At 33.7% G+C, this 26877-nt stretch overlaps 1 protein-coding gene across 18 annotated transcripts in view; it reads right to left on the bottom strand.

The window, feature by feature from the left end:
• Window positions 1-26877, bottom strand: part of PTPRD (protein tyrosine phosphatase receptor type D) — a 1257980-nt gene that overhangs the window by 125784 nt on the left and 1105319 nt on the right. For 5 of the 18 annotated variants that reach the window (XM_087716063.1, XM_087716060.1, XM_087716070.1 and 2 more), the window contains 10 exons: window positions 24985-25173; window positions 22932-22949; window positions 21220-21330; window positions 17408-17677; window positions 14318-14899; window positions 10809-10942; window positions 7627-7771; window positions 5193-5498; window positions 4194-4387; window positions 2140-2166 (listed from right to left, as the gene is read on the bottom strand). In XM_087716063.1, the coding sequence (XP_087572189.1) occupies window positions 2140-2166; window positions 4194-4387; window positions 5193-5498; window positions 7627-7771; window positions 10809-10942; window positions 14318-14899; window positions 17408-17677; window positions 21220-21330; window positions 22932-22949; window positions 24985-25173 (1976 nt within the window). Of the gene's footprint in view, window positions 1-2139; window positions 2167-4193; window positions 4388-5192; window positions 5499-7626; window positions 7772-10808; window positions 10943-14317; window positions 14900-17407; window positions 17678-20004; window positions 20833-21219; window positions 21331-22931; window positions 22950-24984; window positions 25174-26877 lie in introns of those variants that run through there. The other 13 variants (XM_087716074.1, XM_087716073.1, XM_087716076.1 and 10 more) reach the window with 8 other exon arrangements.

The following is a 26877-nucleotide window of genomic DNA, read 5'->3' on the forward strand; positions in this document are numbered from 1 at the left end:
CTAAAATTCCACTATTTTTATAAGCTTAATATTCCACTGATCTTTAACAACTTATATTAGGTTTCATTAAAATGTATATGCTGTTTTATGTACTTTGTGCATGCACGTTCATTTTTATTTTCAATGCAGTATTACTCAATTCTTCATGGCCAAAATTTCCACTAGTTTCTCCTTCTGAATAGTAAAAATTGGGGGAATTATGAACTTTAGCAATTTTGTTCTTTTTTATGTAACATATTAATGGGCAGTTGTAGAAACTAAAACTAAACTAAAATTTTAAACAAATGAACCAATTATGAACTTAAGTATTTTACAATGAGTGAATTAGCATTTAGAACATGTGTAGAAAATGGTGATATGGGTTTTTACTATTGTCCATAAATACATAGATACACAATTTGTTTTAATATGGGACACCATAATTTCCACCTACCTATTTTTTAATAATACAAATTAGTTATGCTCAGAGGCACACAAAACATACTTTGTAACAGTGAATGCATGGGAAAAGCACACTGGATTCCTTTTCTCCCTAATAGGTTTATTTCTCATGCTCAGAAAATAAGACTTTATTAAGCTTCCTTGGAATCTTCCATATGCAAAACCTGAACTTCAAGTAAAAGGACTCAATTAAAAATATATTGTTAAATATATATGAGAAAGATAAGATAGTAAATTCTTAACAATGGGCATGATTACTCAACATAAAGTAGTTTCCATGAGCATTCTACAATTCTATCCATTCTATAACATTCAAAGGAATGTGCAAAGTTTGAAGTTGTCACATAACCAGTAGCACTATTGTGACTACTGGATCATATGAAAATTTATTGACACAATGTTTTGAAAAAGACTAATATTTTAAATAAAATAAATCTTTGTTTCAAACTTACAAACAGTATATGAGGCATTGAACTGATAATGTAACCATGTTGATCTGTAATTTGGTCCGTCACTATTTTAAATGGTAAGCAGAAAAACATTTTTGTTTTCCTCATTTAAATTAGGGTTATATTGTGATAAATTAGGGGCCAGGAGTCATCTCCATCTTTAACTAAAAGTGTACATCTTCTCAACATCTGAAGAGCAGTTGAAAACTGCCAAGAGTTTTTAGACAATGAAAGAATATATTAGAAACAAAACAGAAACAAAGTTTTTTGGAGTTGCTAATTTTGTTTAAAGTTCTTTTCATGATTTACTGTCTTTTACAATGATCAAATTCATGCAGTTATATATATATATATATATCTGTGGTGAAACAACCTTTTGGAGATGAAATGGATTCTTCAGTTCAGAAAATTTCAGTCAAAAGTAACATTGAAAAAACATTAAAAAACAGTATCACCCAGAGTGAGAATTCTGAAAAGCAATGTGCCATATAGGTTGAAACAACACTGATAATTGTTTTCAAAATGAATTGACCAATTTATAGGTCTACTTTGTAGGATGAATAGGTTTTAAAACTTTTCTTAAAACATTGAGGGAGGTAAGTTTATATGTTTCTTTAGAGAGTAAGAAATAAATGAAATATTTTCACTACAGCTAAAATACAAGCTGGAAATTGAATTTGCTGATTGGTTTTTATTTTCATCCAGTAACTCATCCTTATCATATGATAATCTGACTTTTAGCTTTATCATTGGATACATCTTTTTGGACAAGAGTATCATTAAGGAACTCTTTAAATGGTGATGAAAATATCTGATTAACAATAATGAGTGAAAAGCTCAGCTTTAAAAATGTTGGTACTGTGCCAATACCAATATATATTTCCACAAAAATGCATTTGAAATACATATTTAACATGGCATTTCATCAACTGAAATGAATAACAGGTTAGGAACTAAAAGAAAAAGGTCTGTTTGATAGCAAATACAGAAAACATTGGGCCTGAAGAAAGCTGAGTTAAGCAAATGAAAATGGTAACTGCTTTCTTTGGGGGAAAAAACCCATTTTGGGTATACTGAAAGATCCAGAGGCAAATTATATAAATTTAACAAAACATAGAAAGCAAAAGCATTGCATCAAATCAAAACAAAGTTGGGTGAAAAGTATTAATGCATGCATATGTGCAAGCAACCAAAAAATTAAACGTTAAAGCCATCATACTTTGTGGGGAAGGCAATCAGTTTTACTCACATGTTCAGTAGTATCATCATATTCCCACTGATTGAGAGTAAAGAATGTTGGGAAGAAAAAACAGAAGAAATGAAGAGATATTTGTAGGCTACTGAAGCATCTTTATCCTTCTCAGGATAACCACACATGAAAATTAACTAGTATCATCAGCCTGAATTTAGAAAAAAAAAGACCTACAAATTTGGGGTTCTCTTTCATGATACATAAATAGTGGATAATATTTCTGGGGAAAAAAACATATATCCTAGTTTGAAGTGTTGTTAGCTTATAGCAATGTTTTATGATTGCATTAGTTAAAACTGTTGAGATATAATGGAAGCCTACATTTTAGTTACTATAATCGTATGCTACTAAGCCATGCTTATTTCTATTTTACCTTGTCAAATTTAATTCAGTGCACCTGTTTAGATAAACAGAGGCAATTTATATGTACTTGATACTTCATATCAGTAATGGAACCATATGACCAACAGCACACTCTGCTCCTTCTATAATTAAAGAAAAGAAGAAGAAAAGACTTTGAACTAGAGCCATAAAGGGCTGATATTTTCCAAGTAGGAAAATCTGTTCAAAGAACAGAGGTACAATATAATCATATTGTTCTCTTTCTAATTCCTGGAGATTCACAATGATCCTAAAGCATTAACAAGTTGTTCTAAATGTGCTAAAACATTGATTTGAATAAGACTGAAAAATATGTTAATTATTTAATACAGAAATTGAAGGGTGTTAAATCATCACATGAAAAAATGGTATTGTCAGTAAAGTAATTTTATTGAATTGGGAGTTTAAAATATTACAGCTGTCGTAAAGTCTTTCTATTTAAACAATGTAGTTCAACTCTAATTCATTTTAGGGTATGATATATGATAGTTACATATTGCTACTTTCAAAACAGAATTAACCATGAATGAAAAAAGCTTTTTATACTTCATGGTTTATGATACCATCAGAATAATTTCAGGCTCCAAAGCTCATAAAACATATGTAATTAAAAAAATCTGTATTTTTAAAGCTTATTTAATATGGACAAATTTGCCTTATGGAAAAATAGTTTCTCTATGATTTGTTATATTCTGTAAGAAAGAATACAGTGTAGTTTCAATTTATCAAAATATCATCCTAGGCTTTTCTTTAATAGAAACAAAGCATCTCATATATTATTAGATCAATATTCATTTCAAACACAGTTTATTTTAAATATATCACTGAGTTTATATTATTTGCTAACCCTAGTTCATTTGCATATATTACACATTATCCAACCAAACTGATGTAATTCAATCCAAAAATTTAAGTGCACAATAAACTTCATGTATATATTAATATACTTTAAAATACTTAACATTACCTGGATCATATGCATTTACATAGAACTATAACTACAGAACAGAACCAATGACCAAATCAAAAAGAACATATAAAAAAGGAGATAATGTCAATATACTGTATAGTTTAGCAAGTTCTGTATATAATACCTTGTTTTCCCAAAAATAAGATCTCCTCGGATAATAAGCCCAATCGGGCTTTTGAGTACAGGTGCTAATATAAGTCCTCCCCTGAAAATAAGCTCCCCCGGAAAATATTGCAACAAAGCAGCAGCCATGAGTTGACCACACTGGCCACCTCCTGCACCTAAAAAATAATAAGACCTTCCTGAAAATAAGGCCAAGCACTTATTTCGGGAGTCAAAAGAAAATAAACCTGTCTTATTTTCAGGAAAACATGGTATTACACTACCCTGATAATTGCAAACATCAACCAGGGATGAAAAAGGGAGCTTCCGCTATAAGAAACATGTGCTTTGATTTAAAGTTGTTTCAGATATGTTTTTCCTCCCATTACCACAACATATTCATGTCTAGAAATAATATTTATACACCAAATAGTATGGTAGCCTGATTATCTGGTTTTAGATTAAAGCATTCAGATTTCTTTTAGCAACAATGTACTGCAATAGGAAGAAAACATTCAAGTTGTTAATAAAAAAAGAAAAGGTTATCATATGAATAGCTTGCTTTTCTTATCAAAAGAAACTGAATATAATTTATTACCTGTGCATCAGCCAACATGATATCCTTCAGCATAGGTTGGCCCCTAGGCTCTCCATTTTCCATCTTCACATAATGCACCTGGTAACCTCGGATTTGGCCATGCTGCTTATTGGGCACTGGAGAACGCCATGACACTTTAACAGATGTAGAGTTGACAGCCTCAACCTCGACTTTGCGAGGAGGACCACTAGGAACTGGAACATATCAGTGGATAAAAGAATTACAGGCACTTGTCCCAAATAATGTCTTTTTTTTCTTTTTCTTTTCTTTTTTAAAAGGAGACCCCACAAGCCTTTCTTGAAGAATACAAATGAAAACACTACAAAACTGTTCTACATTTCAGTGAAAAGATCAAAAAACATGACTGATGCAAAAATGGAAGAAAAAAGAGTATTAGAGAAATAGAAAAACATGTAAAAATGTACAAAAGCCAAGGAAGATGCTTTGAAAGTCAAAGCATTAAAGCACAAAGAAGTATTTTAGTAATCAAAATAATACAAAACCTAAAAGACTTTTAAAATGCATTATTATATTATTATTTCTTCAACGGGGAAAAAGGCAATAGCAACGTGCAATTGGTCTTGAAAGTTCAAATATGAAAAATGTATTTCAAAATATTTTAAAAATTGAGAAGCATCAGTTTCCTCAAAGATACAAATATTTTATAATATGTGTAAAGACAGAACAAAATCAGAAGATTAAAAAAAAGAGGAAAAGTGTAAAAAAATTCCACTTTTTTGTATAGAAGAAAATAGGCCATGCACATTGGGGAAGCACTTTAAAGAGTTCTTTTATGATGTTCATAACATTTCTATTTTTTGCTTTTTGTTGTTGCTGCTTTTAAAAACACAAAAGCAGGAAAAGGCATTTTGGATTTAAAATATCCGTTGAAATAGTTTTGGGGGGGAAAAATGAGCAAGGAAGGGAAGGAATACTTAGATCACACAAAGATAGCAGATTGAGAGAAAAAGTCAAACGGATGGGGTGGAAGAAACATACCATCTTCATCTGTCCGAATAAATACAGATTCACTCTCTGGGCCAGGTCCGACATCAGTGTGGGCTGCCACAGAAATGCGATATTCAGTCCATTTTTCCAACTGTTCCAAAAGGTAATGTGTAGTATCTGGAGTAATTCCCAAAATTTCATGGGGCTTGTCATCTTCTCCATCAGTTCCAGTGTACTTGATGGAATAGGAAGTGATAATTCCATTCTGTTTTTCCATTGGAGGAGGTTGCCAACTTACCAAAATACTAGTGGAGCTGGGGCTGTTGCAACTAATGTCTTGAGGAGGAGCTGATGGCTCTAATTTCAGTAGTGGGTTAAAGGAGGATTTGAGTGAGAGGAGAGAAGTGGTTGAAGAAAAAAATGAACAAAAAGAAAGAAAAATAAATAATAAAGGGCAAACCAAGGAAAAGTAAAAATTAAATTTAGAAATAAAGTATTTAGACACTTATGAGCCTTGGCTTATTAACATGAAACAACTGAAAATGAATTAACTAAAAAGTGGAAAAGGATGTTGGGGGAAATACGTGAAAATGAGCCTCAATTTATTGTTACCTACCTGTGATTAATGATTCTTCATGAAATAAAAACATCAAACATGAAACTTCTATGTGTGTATATATGCATATACACCTATAATCTTGGTTATCTTATATGTTTAGTACTCTTTCTTTCTTTTTCTTTCTTTTTCTTTCTTTTCCTTCCTTCCTTCCCTTTTCCCATCCCAATCACTCCCTCCCTTCTCTCCTTCCTTCCTTCCTTCCTTCCTTCCTTCCTTCCTTCCTTCCTTCCTTCCTTCCTTCCTTCCTTCCTTCCTTCCTTCCCACCAGCTTATCCACTGACCAATTTTCCTGCACTGTTCAATTCTGAAAAATCAACATAAAAGCACCTATATTTTCAATTTTACCTTTTTCTACCTACTCTGTATTTTAAATTTAAAAAAAATTATTAAAACACAATTGTGGCCAATAAAATGTAAAACATGCAGAATCAGAAAGGAGTTTTCATTTGTCTTAGTCAAAGATTTACCTACCATGAAAAAGTGACAAGGCTGTTGGATCTGACTGTAACTTGTACTTACCATAAATGAAGATACCGTTTAATATTTTAGCTCCTCTTGGAAAAACCTTGGCTAGCAAAGAATTGAAATCTACTAGCAATTTTACAATACATACACCACCCACTCAACCCACGAACAATACAAAATTACTAGACTATAAAAAATTTGATTGGTTAATAAAGGCAAAATAATTTAACTAATACAATACACTTAACTTCAACATTAATCCTTTCTACTCAAAAATTCAAGTGACTATTTTTAAATAGATACATTTAAAATAGAGGTTTAGTTTATTAGTGAAAAATTACTATTAAAAATTATAGGAAAGACTTTATTAGATTACTTACATCCATTTTTATACATCACATTAAACCTGAAACTGATTCCTGGCCCCCAACCTAATACTTAGAAGTCTCATTAATTTCTTTGTACATCCAAATTCCATTTTATTGTTTAATGGACAAGAACAAAGCAGAAATAGTTATTTGATGAAATTCATTATATGGACCTGGTAATTGTCAATAAAATGTTCTATGAAATGGTTTGTCCCTGAACTTAATTCTTCAAATTTTATTCATCATATTTTAGCACAGGGAGCACAATTGCCCCTATTTCTGATTGGACAGAGTTGCAATGCTAACATCTGATTTCCTTATTTCCTAAAAAGGATGCATGAAGTTCTTTTTTAAAACTTTGGAGCTTCTTTTGTATGAAGCATATTTGTTCTTTATTTGTCAAGATGTTTATATGGAAAGAAGTAATTGTTTCAAAATTTGAACTAACGTTGCATAAGATTCCATGCTACAGGGTATTAAATGTGTTATGAAATGAAACTATCTACTAGAAGACTGATAACCCACCTTTAAAAACTATTTTTCTATGGGTATTTATTTTGGTCTCCATTAAGTAACAAAGAATGTCCTTCTTTTCAGTGGTAGACATTTTAAATTTCCTAAAAGATCTCAGAATAAGCTTCCTAAAGACAAAAAGGAGCAACTACTCCCAAAAACATTCTTAGAATAGCAATTTGCTGATCTCTCTAAGGATAAATAAAAGTATCACTGATAGAATATATTTTTCTTTAATCCTGCAATTACCCACAGACGTTCTTGCTTGGAACCTATGGAGCAAATCTGGGCATGGAACCAGGGGTGGGGTGCGCGTGCAATTTTGCTGATTCAGCCAAACTGGGCTGAACTGGTAGGAACCCACCACTGCATGGTACCATAAATTATGGTGAACAAGAGGAAGGTGGGATGCCCTTCTTTTCCATGATTAGACTTCTTTGCAATGTAATAATCACACTTTCCGTGCTTGTTAACTAGAAGAAGTATAAGAAAAATTAAGAAATCAAAGAGAGGCACCTACTTGACTGCATGGTTCTAGCTGAAATTTCTGTTGTTGATGCACCAAGACCCTGTGGAGAACGTGCAGCCAAACGAAAGTAGTATAAGCTATTTGGCTTTAGGCCTTGCAAGTGATAAGATGTAGCTGGATCAATAGAAATTCTCTGCTGAATGGTAAATAACAAATAAAGGAAGAATAAATTAATACTAAGTTGTGATTCCAATTAAAAATATTCTAATATTCAAGCATAAAATGAAGTGTTTTACAACAGAAACTGAACTCTACTGAAATTACTATATGTAGCTACAATTCAGTGACGTGCAGTGAGGTTTATGGCTGGTGAGGCATTGACACAATTTTTTTTAAAACTTGTGGACTTCAACTCCCAGAATTCCACAGCCAGGCATGCTCAGTTCCAATTTAAAGCGACAGCATTTGTTTTTCTCCTTTGCAAAATAAGTTTCCTTTTTTCTTTTTATTCTCCCTTCCCCTCCCTCTCCCCCCCTCTCAAACACACACACACACACACACACACACGTTGGATTGGACTATCTCTCCTACCCCTTTCCCGCTCTCAGTCAAACAAACTCTCTCTCAAACAAGCACACACACACACACACACAGACGCACACACACACACACACAGAGAGAGAGTTGGATTGGAGGGAGTCAGGGAGACCACAGGAGGAAGCAGGAAGCCAGTCAAAGAGCCATACTGGAGCACACACACTTTCCCCCAGCCCCGGAAGGATCCAGCCCAGCTTCACTGATTACAGGTTTGAAAAGACAACGTGGCTCTGCCTGAAATCAAACTACACTTGGGAGGGAGAGCACTTCCCTCCAGCCTTTGCCCAAAGCTCCGCACCAGCAGGATGAAGTTTGAATTCCTCCCCCACCCTCCGACCCACACGTACCTTTTCCAGCTGTTTCAGAGAGGATTTCAACTCTGCTCTTGCCTGTCATCATGAAAACAAAAGAAAATGTAAAAGGAAAAAGGCAAGAGCTGAAGTCAGGCTGAGCTAGTTGCTGCCAGAGTCACCATAGATGACTCTGCTTAACTGTTTAAAAAAGCCTCTAAAAAGCGCCCTCTACAGGGAGAGGCAGGAGAATGACATGCCTCACCTATGTCAGGAATTTTTAGGCTTTTAACCCTTGCTTAACTCTGCTCGAGTGATCATAAAATGCCTAAAGTCAAACTAGATGAGGCACATCATTCTCCTGCCTCCTCCTGTATAGGGCGCTTTTTAGAGGCTTTTTTAAACAGTTAAGCACTAAGCAGAGTCATGCACGGTGACTCTGGCAGCAACTAGCTCAGCCTGACCTCAGCTCTTGCCTTTTTCCTTTTACATTTTTTTTTCTTTTCATGATGACAGTGGTGGGGCTCTGCTTCCCCTGCCACCCCTGACTGCATATCACTGCTACAATTCCATGCCTGAAAACCATATTACCTGAAATCTGTTATTGTACTAAGACTAACCCTGACAAAACTGCACATGACTGGCAGTAAAAAATACCAACATGGACACATCCACATAACAACAATCTAACATAGTGAAGTCCTAAATGAAGCAATCACTACATTTCTTCCATCGACAATTTATATAAATGGAAATCTCTTTCAACTAAGTCTAAACTGCTATTAAGACATGAAGAAACAAGATTTTTCAAAATCACTGCTCAGTTTCAAAACCTAATGTAAGTCACTTGCTCTGTAAATCGTACAAATGAATATACTCCTTAGAAGTAAATTTACACACATACATACACACACAGTCAGACCCTGCAATGTTTTTGGCAAGATATTGGAAATGGTTTGCCACTGCCTTCTTCTTAGGGCAGAGAATGTGTGACTGACCCAAATGCATCAAATAAAGCTTCATGCCTAAGGCACGACTAGAACTCATGCTTTCCTGATTTGTGGCCACATGCTTTTAACTGCTAGGTCAAAATATATCTACATTTCTATATATTATAATTGATTGACTTTCTGAATAAAATATATGGTATCAAATTCATATTAGGCAATGTTCTGAGTAAGTCTACCATTCATGTCCTCTGCTTTTATGTTTAACATGTATATGAAATCGCTGATGATGTGAGTAGTTTGAGATGCAATATAATCAGTATGCAGATAATATCGAACAGTATTTTTGTCTCAGACAAAGCTATGTCTGGGACCCATTGGGATGGAAAGGAATAGATGCAGGCAAACCCTGCTAAATTCAAGTGGTTGTGGGCAACTAAATTTAGGAATTTGTCACTTTTGGTCTTGGATGGGCAATCAATGATAGTCATGTTCCCATTTAAGACTAGGGAGCTACTGGATTCTCTTTACAGCTCCTGCTTGAAAATCAGGTGATGGCTGTGACTAAAGTCTTTGTACAGGTTCATCTTCTGCCCTAGTTGTGTGTGCCCATTCTTGGAAAATGGGAGAACATTCAGGTGGTCATCCATGCCCTAGTTTATGACACATGGCTGGTTGTTCCAAAAACTGAATAACAGGATAAGGTATCAATATGCAACTCTGTACATATGTTCAAATGTGCATAAAAATAACATCAAACAAGGCAAGTATTTATCACATGGTATTTGCATGTTACACAAAATCTTCATTTAATGACACAAATGGAACTGGAAGCAATCTAGGAGTGAAAAATCATGTGATTGTGTTTATGATCTTACTTTGACTTTTCTGACCTGTGAAGGCTGTAAATGCAAAGATTAGCTGCAAAGTTACTGTTTTATACCTATTTTGCTACAAATTGTCACTGCCCAAGGCAGCATGGACAACCTGTATACAATATGATCTATAACATAAGAAATTTACCAGCTGTGTTAAAGTTACTTTACATTTTATCAGATAATATTTTGGGAAAATTGGCTGGTAATGCTGAGAAACAGTACCTATCAAACCATGCCATGATAGTATTCACACTACAGGCACAGGAAGGAGAAAGTGGCAAGCCACTGCCAAAAACTTCATGGAGTTGTTCAGGCAGAATGAAATACGATTGAACAGGAGAAAAAAACAAACCGGAGAGATCCATACTAAAATTATATTTTGTTGTTTTGAATTCAGGATAAAGAGAAGGCCGGTCTACTATTATAATTTGTGCAAACATTAAAAGAATGCAAGTGTAATTTAAAAGATCTTGCAATAGTTGCAAAATGTTTTCAAACATGAAAAATAGCAGTTTATTTACCTCTTCACCATGTTCTCCATCCTTGTAAACAAGATCATAATTGGAGATTGTATCAGATCGTGGAGGGGTCCATGAAAGTAATATGCTTGTTTCAGATTCAGGTTCAGCTTTGAAGTTTAATGGTTGTCCTGGAACTGAAACAAGAGCATATAAGAACATTTACTCAACACAGTAACAGTCATAAATATGAACTAATTCCCAAACATCCAAATTTTGATCACATGATCATAGAGATGCTGCAAAAATTGTAATTTTGAAAAAAGGTCCAAAATCACATTTTTCAGTGCTGTGGTAACTTTGAATGGTCACTAAATGAACAGTTGTAAGCCGAGGACTACCTCTATTTATCTGTCAAAATGGGTTGATATCTATTGATGCTGTCTAGAGTATTGTGCAACTTGGAAATCCATGCATCTTAAAAGTTGCAGAGGTTAACAAACAGTTCTCTAGATGATACAAAAAGTAAATCATCTACCACCTTTCTAGCCATGTAAACTCTTACGTGAGGTAATGCCAAAGGCTGTTTGTGTTAGCTACTGTAACCCTAATTATGGGTTACAGAAAGGGTTTAGGTTTTAATATCACCTTAATTGTGAACTTTTTTATCTGCCAATCATTTCCTAGGAACAGCCCATTGCTAATGTCTCTCCAGCAGTTTGAAAATGTAAAAAGTGTACGTATAGCAGATTTTCGTACATTATGTACGAATTATAATTATGTACATTAAGACTTCATCCTGAAATGTGTAATTTTACAAATCCTAAGAAGCAAATGTATTTGCTTTAATTGTTGACCAAACCATAACACATTTTCGACTTCATAGCTATATCCAGCAAAAAAAGTTGGAAGACTTAACATTTTACTCCAGATCTTACAGCCAAGTAGATTTTAAAATGAATACAGTAGTTGTTTTTGATATCAACACACCATTACATCACTGATTAAGTTTAAAATGATGTTACAAGAGTTGCTGTCCTTAAAGTATTTGTTTTTAGTTGGGACTGTGGAATGGCTGAGGGGAGTACCGGTAACTTTTTCTTTTGTACTATATTAGAATTAACCTTGCTGGCATAATTTTACTTGGGAAGGAAGCACTTACTGAATGAACACAATACCTTTTTTCAGATCATTTTTAAGCACTTCTATTTCATGTGAATTGAATTTATAAATGAGATAGATAAAATTTATGGATATGAATTTTCTTTCTCTACTTTCTTCTCCAGAGGTTTTTTTTTTAACCATCTGGAGGATAGGGACAAGAAGACAAAATCTGTTCTACCTAATGCAACCTATTTTTTAATTCATACAATGGAATAGTTTGTTTATTTCTTAAAACAAAATGGCTGTATGTGTGTACTAGGGACATTCAACAGTTCAGCAGAGATTTAATTTGTGTGTTTAAAAATAAATATATACAATATTTTTATCATATAAATAAATTGTTGAAAAAATGAAATGAAAAGAAATTCAAACAGAAGCCAAAAGTAAAACAAATTAGTTTGCAAGAACTAATCCCTATAATATAAAGTAACCAATCAGTTAGGGTGGTCTGGGTTTAAATTCCATCTGTTGTAACAATTAGGGTGATGATATGGACAAACTATGCAACCAAAGTTTCAAAATAGGATTTCAGCTCAGGATAAGAAGAAACGTTAGGAAAAAAAAATTAAAGTGATTCCATCTTAATTGTCTTGGGTATAGGAAGGAAGAAAGAAAAAATGTTGTTCATTCTTGAATATTCATTATTATTTATGTGGAATCTGTTTGCTATTTTTAGGGTTTATATCAATTTTGTTTGTAATAACCACTACATAGCTTCCCCAAGGTCATTTCTGTGACTCCTTCTGGCTATAAAGGTGTTTACGTTAGGGCATAAACCATGTTAAACGAATAACTTTAAAATTCAGTAGATATATATTTTGTCTACAATTTGGATATGGATTATTTTATAGTAGTTTAAGCTTTTAATAGTGTATCAGAATATATTAGCCATATAATATTTTATATTTACTAAATATACACTTTTATTTCATAGCTTATTTTGGGCTTTTTATTATCTATACCATCTATTTTAAATATTGGTTTAAACTTCAACTTGAATTAGCATTATTTCTTTTTTCTTCCTTTGTAAATTGTAATACCTAGCTTTGGGAAAAAAAAAACCCAAGAAATAAGTGTTTTTGGATTGTCCTATAAAAAGTAATTATTTTTTTACTCTACAATTTACCATAAAAGAGCAGATGGGAAACTGTTTTTATTGTGGAGCAATAGTTTTAATATTTTGGGAATCCAAATTTCCTAATGCTATTTTTTTAAAAAAAATATGTAGACACTTTTTTCCTATTAAGGAAATGGGAATATAAAAAAATGAACAAGCAAAAAAGAAAGAAAGAAAAATTGATGAAAAGATTAGTAAGCAAAGTTACAAAAATTGTAATTAGTCTCACTATATCACTGATTAAAATTAACCTTTTTACAGGTTAAAAGCCTTTTTAAATATTAAATAGAAAATGGATTGTTTTTAACAATTATAAAAAGGATTTTAAAGATTTTTTAAAAATCTCTGAAGTAAGTTCCAAAGTCTCTATTACTTTGTTATTAAGTAATAGAATAAAAAAGGGAGTAAGAAGAACTACTCAAACATTATAGGTAAATATTTTCTAACTTTCTTTTTGGTATACTCATACTGATATATAATATTTGTGAACAATTCAAATATTCGTGTATTTCTGATTTACAGTAAGTTCTTTGGTCAATTCTTTTCCCCCTTAAAAATCATATACTAAATGCTAAATTATACCTTGCTGAATAATATGAAATATATTCTTGCTTAATTTGGTCAAACATCAGTTAGAAATTTGTGTTGTTAACTTTGCCATTACCGAATAGTTTCCAAACCTAGGTTCCCAATCTGATAAAATCAATAACACCTCTCTTTTTCAATACTGTGAAAAATTTTGTGAACATGTTTCTTAGTAAATGTCTTAATTAATTGTAGTATTTTCTGTTGAGATCTCTTGGCATTATGCCTAATTTTGAATTGTGTTTCATTTCAAAATTTGATTTTTAACACTTTCTAAATAATGCCATCTATTTTTCCCCCCTGTACTTTTGGGGAGTGGGGTGTTTTTCTTTTCCTCCCCCCCTTTTTTTTTGCATATCTGCTACATATGGTAAAATGGCCTCATGGCATTTCCAACATTTATTACGAAATGCCTTTATCTTGGCAATTACTGACAATTATTATCTTCTACATAAATGATAAGAATCTCCTCAAACAGCTTACCTTTCCTTGAGAATGACCAGATAAGACTTCACCTTGGGAGAGATCAAGCTTAGAGGCTGCTTGCAGCTATGCAACAACTCCAAGCTGGGTCCCTGCTTGACCCTTCCTTGCAGCCTATCTGGCAGTTTCCCAGCATAACCATCTTTAATTGTATTGTTTAGTACAATTCTCAACACATAGCAAAATTGATTTGAAGAGATTACCATAAGATATTCAATCTTACCTCCTGTCTGAGTGATGACTTGTATATCACTAGAAAGTGGTCCATCTCCAACTGAGGTAAAGGCAAGTACTTTCACTGAATACGTTTTCTGTGGTACAAGATTCCCAATGGTGGTGATATGGCTATCAGCCACATTATGTTTTAACCAGCTGTTGACATGTTGGGAAGGATCCATAGTGTAATACACTCTGTAGCCTTGTATTTGACCATTTGGTTCCTCAGGCTCTTCCCACTGCACTAAAATGGTGGTTGAGCTCAACATACGAGCCTGTACATTACGTGGTGCACTAGATGGTGCTTGCTCTGAGGTCCGTGTTGTCACAGGTTCACTGGGTGGACCCCTTCCTATATTATTCACAGCAACCACTCTGAACTCATATTCAGAATATGGGCTTAAGCCAGCCACACTATATCTTGTTGTGGCTACTCCATCAATTTCTTTATATAGTTCCTCGGAATTCTTAGGTTTATGCTGGATTATGTAGTAAGACACTGGCTCAGGATTTCCAGAATCCCAGGTCAAAGTAATGCTTGTTGCTGTGCTTTCAGTCACAACAGGAGTTCCTGGAGGTTTGGGCAATGCTAGAAAAATATAATAAAATTTATTCAACTGGGGGTAAAAATGTAGCTATAGAAGAGAAACATAAAAATAATTAAGGAAATCCATAGTTATCTTGAGAACAGAAAATATATATTAAAATATATAAGAAAAATATGTATTTATTTGTTTGTGTAATTTCTATGCCACCCATATCATTCTGCAAATGATAAGCCTTAAAATATTAATTGTTTATTCAATGTCTGCCAGAAAGAAAAACAAATTATTTTAAAAGCATTAAACTTTTCTAATCTTAAACACAAGCCTAAATGTGTTTTAACAGGTCTCATATACTGAATTTTATAGGAGTGAGGTACATAATAGAGAAGAAGAGGAAGGGCATCAGAGAAGAGGATGGAATGCAACAAAGTGAGGTTTTAATTTAGTTACATTTAGTGCCTACCTGAATAAATAAAAATATTTAGATCATAATTAAAATGTTCCATTAATTTCAATGGATATTAATTACAACTAATTAATATTGTGACTATTGAAAATAAAAAGCTCTTTCAGAATATCATACTGCTTCATATAATGCATTGTTCTAATTGTGAATATATGGCTCAATTCTAGGCTCAATTGTAAACAAACCTAAAATTGGCTGAGGATGATCCCAACAAGTTTATGAGACCCCAAAGGAGTGAAGACATCTACATATTAATAATCAACATATTTGTTCCTTGTATTTCTGCTATTTTTGAATATTTTTTTGCCTATGTTTACAATCCTGATTTATGTCTTAGCTCTTGTTTTTCCTACATTCTCATTGTGTAATTTCCACACTTCGGATTTTGAGCACTTATTTGTTTTATATATCAAATAAGTTTACAATAATTATAATACTTTATATTTATTATAATATATTTATAATAGTTATAATAAGTAAAATATAAAGTATAAAACACAGGAACAAAAATAAAATAAAATAAACATAAATCAATACCATTCAACAAACTTCAACTAACAATTAAGGTCTATTAAAAATATGGCCTTTTTAAAAAATAATATTCTTTTCCTAAATAATGCAAAAATGTATTAAAACTATAACTCTCCACTGATTTGCACATTCCACAACCTAATGGCTACACAGGAGAAGAGCCACCATGTATTGGATATGAGCTTTTGGCAATTGGGAGCAGCGGTAATCTTTACAGATAAGGTCAATTGAATTCACTTTGAGATAAAATCCAATTAGGTGTAAGTTTTAGGTAAGTAATCTTGGAAACAGCTTTCTTGTCTTTTTTTTTTTTAATTTTCAGTTTGTAGATTAATAGGAAGTAGACAGGATATTGGGAAGATGGGCTTCACCAGTTTATTTGATCTTGGGTCTCCAAGCCAGGTCAGGACTAATCCCATGTTTATTAATGCCTGCTTAAGTCAGGGATTCAATCCTTCTTGATTAAAGGAGGCAGTCTGAGAAAAAGCCTTCATTGATCCAGAAGGTCATTGCAATAACCATATGCAATCTTCTATTTCTAAATAAAGTGATTAAAAAATTATAGTCTTGCAACTTCAGCAAGAAACTGATTATTAGGATCTGTTTCAATCTAGGCATGTTGAGGGTCTGTCTGGGCTGGTTATAGAAGAAAGGCAGACTCTAACATACCTAGGGGAAACTCTAATTGAAATAGCCAGATCATTATAATACCTGACAAGTCAACATATTTATATTGGATGTTCATATACCATGTTTCCCTGAAAATAAGACAGGGACTTATTTTCTTTTGACCTCCAAAATAAACGCTTGACCTTTTTTTCAGGGAGCGCTTATTTTCGTGGGGGGGGGGACAACTTATTTTAGCGCATGCACTAAAAGCACGATTGGACTTATTATCTAAGGAGGTCTTATTTTCAAGGAAATAGGGTAGGATGTAGCAAGTTACCAAGTATTCATAAATAGGAATATGGGGTTTAACAGTTTCTTTGCAACCAGCTCATCTTTCTTTATCAGTCTGCATCTTGAAAGGAAATAAGGCCAACAACCAGGTTCTTCTCTTCCCCATTTATTCATTCTTTTATCCTATTTGTCACAAAAACCTAGCAGAGACATTCAACCTTGGGCAGGGCAGCAATCAGAAAAAACCCTAATTAACCAGCATGGCCAAGATTTTGCTAGTTAAGGCTATATCTGATTTCATTTAGCCTGGCCTAGGTTTCCGGCAACATTATAGATTATTTCTAACTGTCTGGGAATAGATATGTAAATTGACTCCTCTTTGACCCTTTTGCCATCTATTTTTGGAACTTATATCAGCTTTTCTTGTAATCAGATGACAGAGAAGTAATTTTAATTTTCAGAAGAAACTTGGGTCTTATTCTAAACACCTTCAAACATAATATTTAAATTGATATTGCACCTGTAGCCTACATCTAATACTATGTGAATATGTAATTAATCTGTAAAAAAATTCTTTGAAAAATTATGGTTTACTACTAAATCTTTTTTTAAAAAACAGGTTAAAACATGCATATGCTTCAATTAAATTTCATACCTTTTACATTTATCTGTGCTATTGCTTCTATAACACCAAGAGTAGACATGGCCACACAGGTATAATTAGCAGACTGCCTAACATCATTGAGCTCTAGGACATTCCTTCCAATTGGCATATCATCTTCTGGTGTCAGATCTTCAGCTCCCAGCATCCATTTTACATATGGCATTGGTGATCCCACAGCAACACAGGTGATGTTAACACTTCCTCCAGGCATAATTTCATGGTTGGTGGGGGGGATTGAGAATCTTGGTGGCACCCGGCGAACTACAATGAAGCACAAATAAAACTAATGACCCATATAAAAATTGGGAACTTAAGAGCTTCCAACAAGACTACATGTATATAAAAACACAATTTAAAACACTAATTGGTATTTTGAACTCAGAAAAAGAAAAGTAAAGAGATATATTTGTACATAAATTAATTCTTTATATATGAAATCATTAATTTTTACTACATTCATACTATTTTTTAATAGTTAGTGGAGATCAGCAATTAAATAACTATACAAGAGCAATACATAAACATCAATACACGCACACACAATTCTATTCTTTATGCACATATGTACAGAAAAAAACTGGAAAGTTGACAGCATGCTTGAGTTGAATGTTAAAATCAACTTCAGAGCTGTACACTTCCAGCCAACTGATGTAAAAAAATGTGTTGCATCACATCATCACATCAGAGCCTTGGATCACATCACCTACAGTACACTGAAAATACAACTCTGATTTGCTTTCAGACCCAAAAGTGGATGCAGCCTCAAGACCTCACATAGACATCGAAACAAACATAGGAAAACATATATGTACATGTACATATACATATACATGTATATGTACGTATAGGTATACGTATACATCATATACATATACATATACATATACATATACATATACATATACATATACATATACATATACATATACATATACATATACATATACATATACATATACATATACATATACATATACATATACATATACATATACATATACATATACATATACATATACATATACATATACATATACATATACATATACATATACATATACATATACATATACATATATATATATATATATATATATATATATATATATATATATATAATTATAGGAGAAGAAACAAGGCAAAGCCAGTATGAGTTCCTGATTTGATCATGCAGGCAAGCAAATGACACAATTTAAAAGGAATCATGCTCAGGAAAGGAAAATTTTTATTAGGAAATAAAACTAATTAAAGGATTGGGTGGGAAATGTACTAAGACAGAGAAGATCACTTTTAAAATGTGAGGATGTGGTAATTTGAAACAAATGGGGGTTTTAAGGAGATAAGGTAAGAAGTAGGAAGGTACTGGATTAAGCCTAATGTTGTTACGAAGCAAGTTATGGTGGAGAAAAAGAATGAGGGAATAGTAGAGCATTCCAGATACCATAGTTTTCACATAAAAGGGAAAGAAAAGTAGGTTGCCAGGATTAAGGATAATGTTAAAAGCAGTTCTATGTGTACAAAATGAGGGATATTAGTATTTACAACACATAGCAACAAGATACTGCATTAACAAAGTAATCATTATTTAAGCAAAGCACAACAGCAAGAAAATGATTAAGAATCAGTGTTCCTGCTTCATTTATTCTGTCTGTTTCATTTGTATATTGCAAGTGTTGAAAAAGGAGAAGCAACAAATTGAGGCCTTTTGTTCTACAAAATACTGAATCCTTATTATGCCAGCTTTTTAGATAAGAAGCTAAACTGTACCTCTCAGTGATAAAATACAATAAATCAACATGGTCCCGACTGAGAGAAATTGACACCTAAGTCCTATCAATAAGAATGGGAGTTATGTGGGGTGTTTTTAGTTATTTATATAGGGAAAACCCTAGCTGGATCAAGACTCCAGACAAACATTTCTTTAATTTCAACCTTCCTACTGGATTGAATAAATAAATGTCTATAGACATGAAAGAGGCTTACTCTGATGGCCTCATGAGTGAATGGGAGGGGCACAGGGAGAAGAAGGAGCCAAACATGCCTTTCAGCCAAAGACAAAAAGTTACACAAGCAAGTGATGGGCAGTGCAGACTCTGTAATCCCAAACAGAGTAATTTGGGGGGGAGGGGGCAGAGGGGGATGTTTTGCTTTGTTTTTAAAATAAAACTAAAACACAAGAGAAGTTTTAGTCTTCATGCTTGACGGAGTGCTTGGAGGAGCAATTAATTGAAGAAAGTCATTCCTGGATCAGCAGGCATCAACAACAGAAAAGAAAAGGGAAGGAAACTGAAAGAAGGGAGGAAAAAGCAGGAACACTGACCAAATTGGCAAGGCCTTAAGCATTCAGGAGTATTACCCCTGTTGGGCATGCATCCAGACTTCCATGTTCTTTGACCATGCACAACAATCAGATACCATCACACATTAAAAGCCATGACCAGGGCATTCTCTGCTTTAACGTAACACTAACTTTAAAATAAATAAATAAAAAGGCCACAATGCAACTACATTCATTTCATTTGTATTCCTTGTTATTGGTTTAATTAATAGTTTTGTAAGGTGGGTAAAAAAGTAAAAAACACACCAACCTTCTCGCAGCTCTGAGGGATGTAGGGGGTTTGATGCAGAACACAATGAAATGAGGAAAGGAGAAAAACAAGGGAAACACAGAGAGAGTAAAAAGGCCATATCAAGGCTTTCAATGGCTACTTGAACATCTTTTACTTGCTCTAGTCAAACCTTCCTACCTCAGTTCTGTTAGCAATTTTTCACAGCTATTACGGTGTTAGAAATTAGCATTATTTGGAAAAAAAATCCTTCAGATTACAATGGCATACATGCCTCATGCAGTTTAATATTTTCAAAAGGAAAAGGATTAGGTAGTTTTCTAAGAAGGCCATAATCATTTCTGAACCTTTTCTCCCACCCACCCCAAATTAAACCATAAACACTTTTGAGGAAGTTGTATATTATAACACCCTGACAATGTCATGAGCTAAAAACTGTGTTTCAAAAACAAAAATATACCTTTGCCTTTCTAACCCACCCTTTCATTTAGCACTCTTGCTTTGCAGAAAGATATTAAAGACTCAGATAATATGAATTACGCCAAGAAGTTACAAAAGGGAATGCTTCCATGGATTTTTTTAAAATATAACCATTACATGGATCTTCATTTCATATCTACTAAAATTAATTCAGTTTCCCCCCCTTTCTTCCTCTTTTTCTCAAAGATCAGGTAGTAATACATTGCTATGGATTACATATTTCAGTTAATATTTCAAATTAAATAGTGAATATATAGTGAATAGGGTTGACAGAAAAGGAAATCACCCTAGTCTTTTTCCCTGGAATTTTCAAACTAAAAACTTTTCCTTTTAACAGAGTTCACATGGCAACATACCTCAATACTTTGTGTTTCAATTACAGTTAAATTAGTTTCACAGCAAGCAATACTGGGAATTTAAATACACCAAAATAAACAAAGAAGAAGAAAAATAGACCCCCCTTCCCCCAAATTAATACAACAATTCAGATAACTAGCCAATGCAGGAAAGGTAGAAGTCAAGCTGTAAAAAAATACAAATATACTTACAAACTTTAAATCACAGGGACATATTAGAGTCAATAGTGTCTTTCTTCTTCCCCAGTGTTTTCCACTAAGCCTTTAGACCATTTCTCTTACAGCTATGTTTTCCCATAATGCCAACAATACTACAAGTTGCTAAAAGATAAACCTCAAGAGAATCTTAACACCCTTGAGCCTGAATGAAGAATTGATGCCAGGGTTATGTCATTCCTACCTCTGACATAAAGATTGGCAGGGGCAGAATAGCGAGTACCCGCACTGTTGGTTGCAACACACTCATATTTGCCTTGGTCAGATTCTTCACTCAATTCGATTTGGAGGGCACCTGTATGGATATAAAATATATTCCCAAAGAAATTGTTAAAACATAAGTTTTTCAAACTCCTAACAATACACCGCTTAACAATAATGAAAAACCCTGAAAGCGAAGGTCCACTCAACGTCGGTTCATTTTCTCGCTAAGGTAACACAGACAAAAAAAATGATGTGATGAAAAAAACAAGGAGATTATTTTTTTCACACCATCAATACTAAAACAGGAAAACAATCTGCATTTGTCAAACAATTGTCTAGCATAATACTTTTTCTCCTAGACTATTAAAATGAAGATGGGTGAGACTGCTTCAAGGAAGTATGGCTTTAAAATAAAACAAAGGAGATTAGATTATAGGGTCATCATGTTTGGTTTTACTAAATTCTACTTTTCGTGTGTGTGCGGTAAAAGTAATACAAAAGTGTGGAACTTGGCAAAAAAGGGCAAGATGGATTTCAAGAAAATCTTCTTCTGAAGAAGCCCAAAAATGTGCAGCAAGTACAAAAAAGGCTGCTTGAAGTGAAAAAGGAAACAAATTAGTTATTTATAGTAATCAAAAGAAACAAAACTCCCTTAAAGACATGCAGATTTGTAAGAAAAAGAAACACATTCAGCCACAATTTACAATCTTTTAGTGCATTTGCTGAAAAACAAGAGGATTGAATTAGAAGGCACCAAAAAAAAGAAAAAAAGAAAAAAGTTTAAAAAATAAACAAAGAAGCAACCAACCACTGCTGAGGACCTCGGAGTGGCCCCCCAAGACACCCATCAAAATCCACGACTGGGATTAGCAGTGTGGTGTCAGAAAACCCAAGAAAAATACAAAACAAGAATTACAAAAGACATGGACAATATTTATAAAATGATTAAAACCCAGCAATACCACATACCATTAAGAATATTCAATTATCAACATTTCAATTTCCAAAGCCTGAAGATCAGAAGGATCGAAAAATCCATTGAAGAGTCAATCCAAGAAAAAATACATATTGTATTAGGAAGAAGAATGTGTTTATATATAAATATATAATTGAATTTAAAAGAAAAAAGTCTACTTGAACAAAAAGAAAAAAGAAACCCTTTTAAAGACAAAGTTAAAAAGAAGATATTCCTTGTTGTCTTCTGCATGTCTGCAACTGTTCTCCAGACCATCTTGGCTTGGTCCAAAAAAAAAAAAAAAGAACAGCTAAGGAAGAAAAAAAATGATCTTTTTTTTTTGCTCCAGTTGGACCAAAAAAAAAGAAGGAAAGAAAAAAAAAGGTAGAAAAAGAAGAAAAAAGAAAAAGAGGGACAAATGATACGCTGTGACTGGGTTGTGGCCCTTAAGACCTGGATATGCTTTCTTTGAAGCATATCACAAAATAACAAACCTTTTTTTCAAAAAGAAAGAATAAACAGAAAAAACACATTTTTAAATGGAAGGTGAAAAATATGTCGGGGAAAAAAATCACAAGATGAAAGTCACTGACCATAACTAAATAGGACAAAAGGAATAAATAAAATTGATGACTGATTTAGATGATGCATTTATTTTTAAAAAATGACAATAATGAAAGGGATGGGAGGACAGAAAGAATAAGATCATTCTGTGAACGTTAGTTCAGCAATCTTACCTCTTATTGGTGTACCACCTGGGTAGATAATATGAATGCAAATAAGATTAGAAAGAAGAAGCATTAGTACGAGAAGAAGGAGGCTAGGGCTTTGGAAGAAGAATCAAATTAGAGTTACAGAATTAAATAAGGACTTAAAGGAATCTTGTTTTATACTGTCAAAACAGGAATATATTTAGGCATAATAATTAGATTATTAGAAATAGTATACCAAAATGGGGAAGCCATCATCTTTGGAAGTGGGGTGAGGTGACAGGGGCAGGGGAGTTCCTTCATTCATACAAAACTTACACTTATACTTGGGATTATTGAGGAATAAAATATCTCATATATGTCTGAAAGCCTAAAAAAATCTTTATAATTCTACAGTTAATAACAACAGTTTAGGAAGTGAAACTGGGAAGAAAAAGAGAAAGAGATACTGGAGAAACAGAGAGAAAAACAGAAACAGAAAGTTGGGGGAAGAGTTTATACTAAAGACTATATAAAAATAAACACTGAGTTTATTTTGGATTCTTTTTTCACTTAGTCTGCTATAGCTATGTGACATTTGTGTTTTGTTCTTTCTCACTGTGAGTTTCTATACAACAACATTTCTGTGAAGGATTGTGTGTGCACTACTATCACATGTCTGGTGACTACCCTGTTAGTAAAATGCATGCCATGCATTTTAAGAGTAATAATAAGCATTATAATACCATAATTATAGTATTCTGCATATGAAAATTAGTGGGGGTGAAGTGCGCTTCAGAACTAAGCACTTACCAATAGATTCTGGAGATTTAAATACGGAGAGAAGAGAGACAGCATAAAAATATTATTATATTCCTTATAATTTGGTACAAAATCTTTCAAGTTAACGCTTTATATATTAAAGAATCTATGTTACAGGTGAAAATCACTAGTTTTACATTAAAAGAGGTTTACTCTACACAATTCTGCTGATAACAAGCATAGAAGTTCGTAACAAGACGTCTTAACATCATCACAGGACAGATCAGAAAGGTAAACGTTCTGGGAATCACCTGATTTTATAGCATTATTATTTCTGAAGTAAGCAGCTTGTTACATTTCCCATCCCTTATATGATATATTTTATATGGGGAAAAGCATACAACTTATAAAACATTAGTTATATTATTATGAAGCTGCATGAGGATGATGAGGGATTCCATCTGGTAGGGAAACAGGGAAAGAAAAAGAGCTGCTAAAGCTGGACTCTACACGAAAAGCAGGCTTCTGTAGATCCAGATACTGAAATACTAAGGAAGTTCCAGAATCACTACTGTGGCTAGATACATCAGAAAACTCTTAGCCAATTCATAGTAATCATCATCATCATAATCATAACAATAATAATCTCTCCTTTCAAAAGTATATCCCAAGGATAGTTATTATCGTTGTAGCGGCACTTTGTTTTTTAAAAAAATGTTGGTTAAAAATAGTATACAAGAAAAAAGTAATGTGTTTCATGTATCAGTGAATGGTAGGAAGATATGTCCCAACTGGCTAATCTTTGGTGAATTTCAAATGTTGAAAACAATTCACAAAACACAATTGTTATATAATATTTTAAACATCAAAAATGACAAATTTGTGTTGAATGAGGATAATCATTGGTACTCCTTGCATATCCTGAAGTCCAATGCTAATAATAATAATAATAATAATAATAATAATAATAATAATAATAATAATAATAATAATAATGAGAGATAAAGGTAGAAGAGAAAATGGATCTGTCAAATACTGCTGAAAAGCAGTAAATAAAACAACAAAAAATTGAAACTACAGTCACAGCAGTGAGCAATGTGGAATAAACAGAAGCTGCAAAACATTCTGGAAACAGACTATGGAAATTCTGGGAACAGACTATGGCTACAACACAGACATGGACAACACACGCTCAACAACATAAAAAAGAGAAGGGAATAAATCACAACCCAAAAAAATAAAACAAACACACAAATAAGGAAAAAGAACAGAAACAACAAAAATAAAATCTAGGAAAGAATTATTTAAGGCATTACTGAAAACAGTAACAATACCTTACCTGATCGTAATTGCTTAATGCGCCCATTGTTGTTGCTTGTATCTACAGGTAAAAAATCTTTGAACCATGTTATTTCTGGATCAGGATTGCCGCTGGCTGCACATAACATAGTGGCTGTTCGAGTGCGCTCAACCACTTTTAACTGTGGTCCCATATCAATGGTGGGAAAACCACGTGGAATTTGATCCTCTGGAAAGAAAATAGAATATAGTTTATATAATTTTTATTATGAACCTCATCTCTTTTATAGATGCATTTCAGATTCTGTGTATTTCAGGCCTATTTTTAATCAAATTTTCAGGGTTTTTTTCCTTATAGGGTGGTAGGGATACACTAAACCATGAATCAAAATAATTTCAGCACTAATTCTATTCTTCCTAATCTGATAGGATCCTGATTTATTTGCAGAATGTCCAAGGGAAGGAAGTTAAAAGTTTTCAGAGTTTGTATCCTACAAGGATATTGTTGTTGATTTAAAGATATAAATTATAACTTCCACTGGCAGGTGAAAACAGTGGGGAAATGGAAGCTCTGTGCCCAACTCAAAACCTATGAAGATTTTTGCTGCATAGATCAAAATAATTTGGTTTTTCATAAGCTCTTAAAGAAACAAAGCTATGTGACCTTTAGAGGAAGACAAATTTCCTAAATTTAGTGAAACCTATGTGTAATAAAGTCTGTAAAGGTAATTTTTGACTTATACCCACAACTGGTATCATTCCATAAGTCATTGAGTGATCATAATCATTAATATAGACATTCACATGTTCAATGACTACAATCGTGGCACTTCTGGTTGTGGTCATTAAGTGTTCTACTGGGTTGTGAAATTGAAAGAGCTGCCTGCAGCTCTGTGTGTGGAAGGGAACTGTTCTGGCAGACACTGGGAACAGAACAGATGTTTGGGATCTGACCTCTGCTTCTGCACCCCCACTGAATTCAGCTCTTTTGGATGTAAGCTACATTTGTATCCCAGTCATAGAGGTTGAGTTCTCCTTGGCAGGCAGCCCCTCAAAGATGAGAGGAAGTCCTCTCAGCAGGCAGCAGCAGCTTGCAACCTTCCCTACTGCTTTCTCCACTGACTTTCAGGACACTTCAGCAGAGAAGATTGCAAATGGTGACCACATGATCATAGGCCACCTGGTAACCAGTTGTTAATTGTGAACAGGTTGCCAAGCAGTCATATCCTCATCACATGACAAGGGGCAATAGAAAGATGTTTTACAACAGCCAGAAATTCCATTGTAAAATTTTCAATGCCATATAACTTATAATTAGAGAGCCGAGGTGGCGCAGTGGTTAAATGCAGCACTGCAGGCTACTTCAGCTGACTGCAGTTCTGCAGTTCGGCTGTTCAAATCTCACCGGCTCAGGGTTGACTCAGCCTTCCATCCTTCCGAGGTGGGTAAAATGAGGATCCGGATTGTTGTTGGGGTCAATATGCTGACTCTGTAAACCGCTTAGAGGGCTGAAAGCCCTATGAAGTGGTATATAAGTCTAACTGCTATTGCTATTGCTAACTTCAAACAGTCATTAAATGACCATTTACTTCATAAGTTGAGCAGTATCTGTATAAGATGCTTTATTTAAACAAAATTCTTTCCATTCCTCTGATAAAAATCTTTGTTTTATCAATTACAGTATTTTTTGGACTATAAGACACACCGTTGTATAAGACGCACTAAGATTTCGAAGAGGTAAAGAAAAAGAAAGTTTTTGTCTTCCCCAACCCTCAGGAGCACTCTGCAGGCTTCAGCAGGGCTGGGGTAAGGCAAAAACGTTCCAATTTTTCACCAAAATGGGGAGATTTTCCTTGCCTCCCAGCCCTGCTGAAGCCTGCAGAATGCTTCTGGAGGGTTGGAGAAGTATAAGACGCACCAACATTTCCACACT

This window comes from Thamnophis sirtalis, unplaced genomic scaffold, assembly GCF_051295495.1.
Source record: "Thamnophis sirtalis isolate CommonGarterSnake01/CBP01778 unplaced genomic scaffold, rThaSir2_p1.2 scaffold_5, whole genome shotgun sequence".
NCBI classification, from domain to species: Eukaryota; Metazoa; Chordata; class Lepidosauria; order Squamata; family Natricidae; genus Thamnophis; species Thamnophis sirtalis.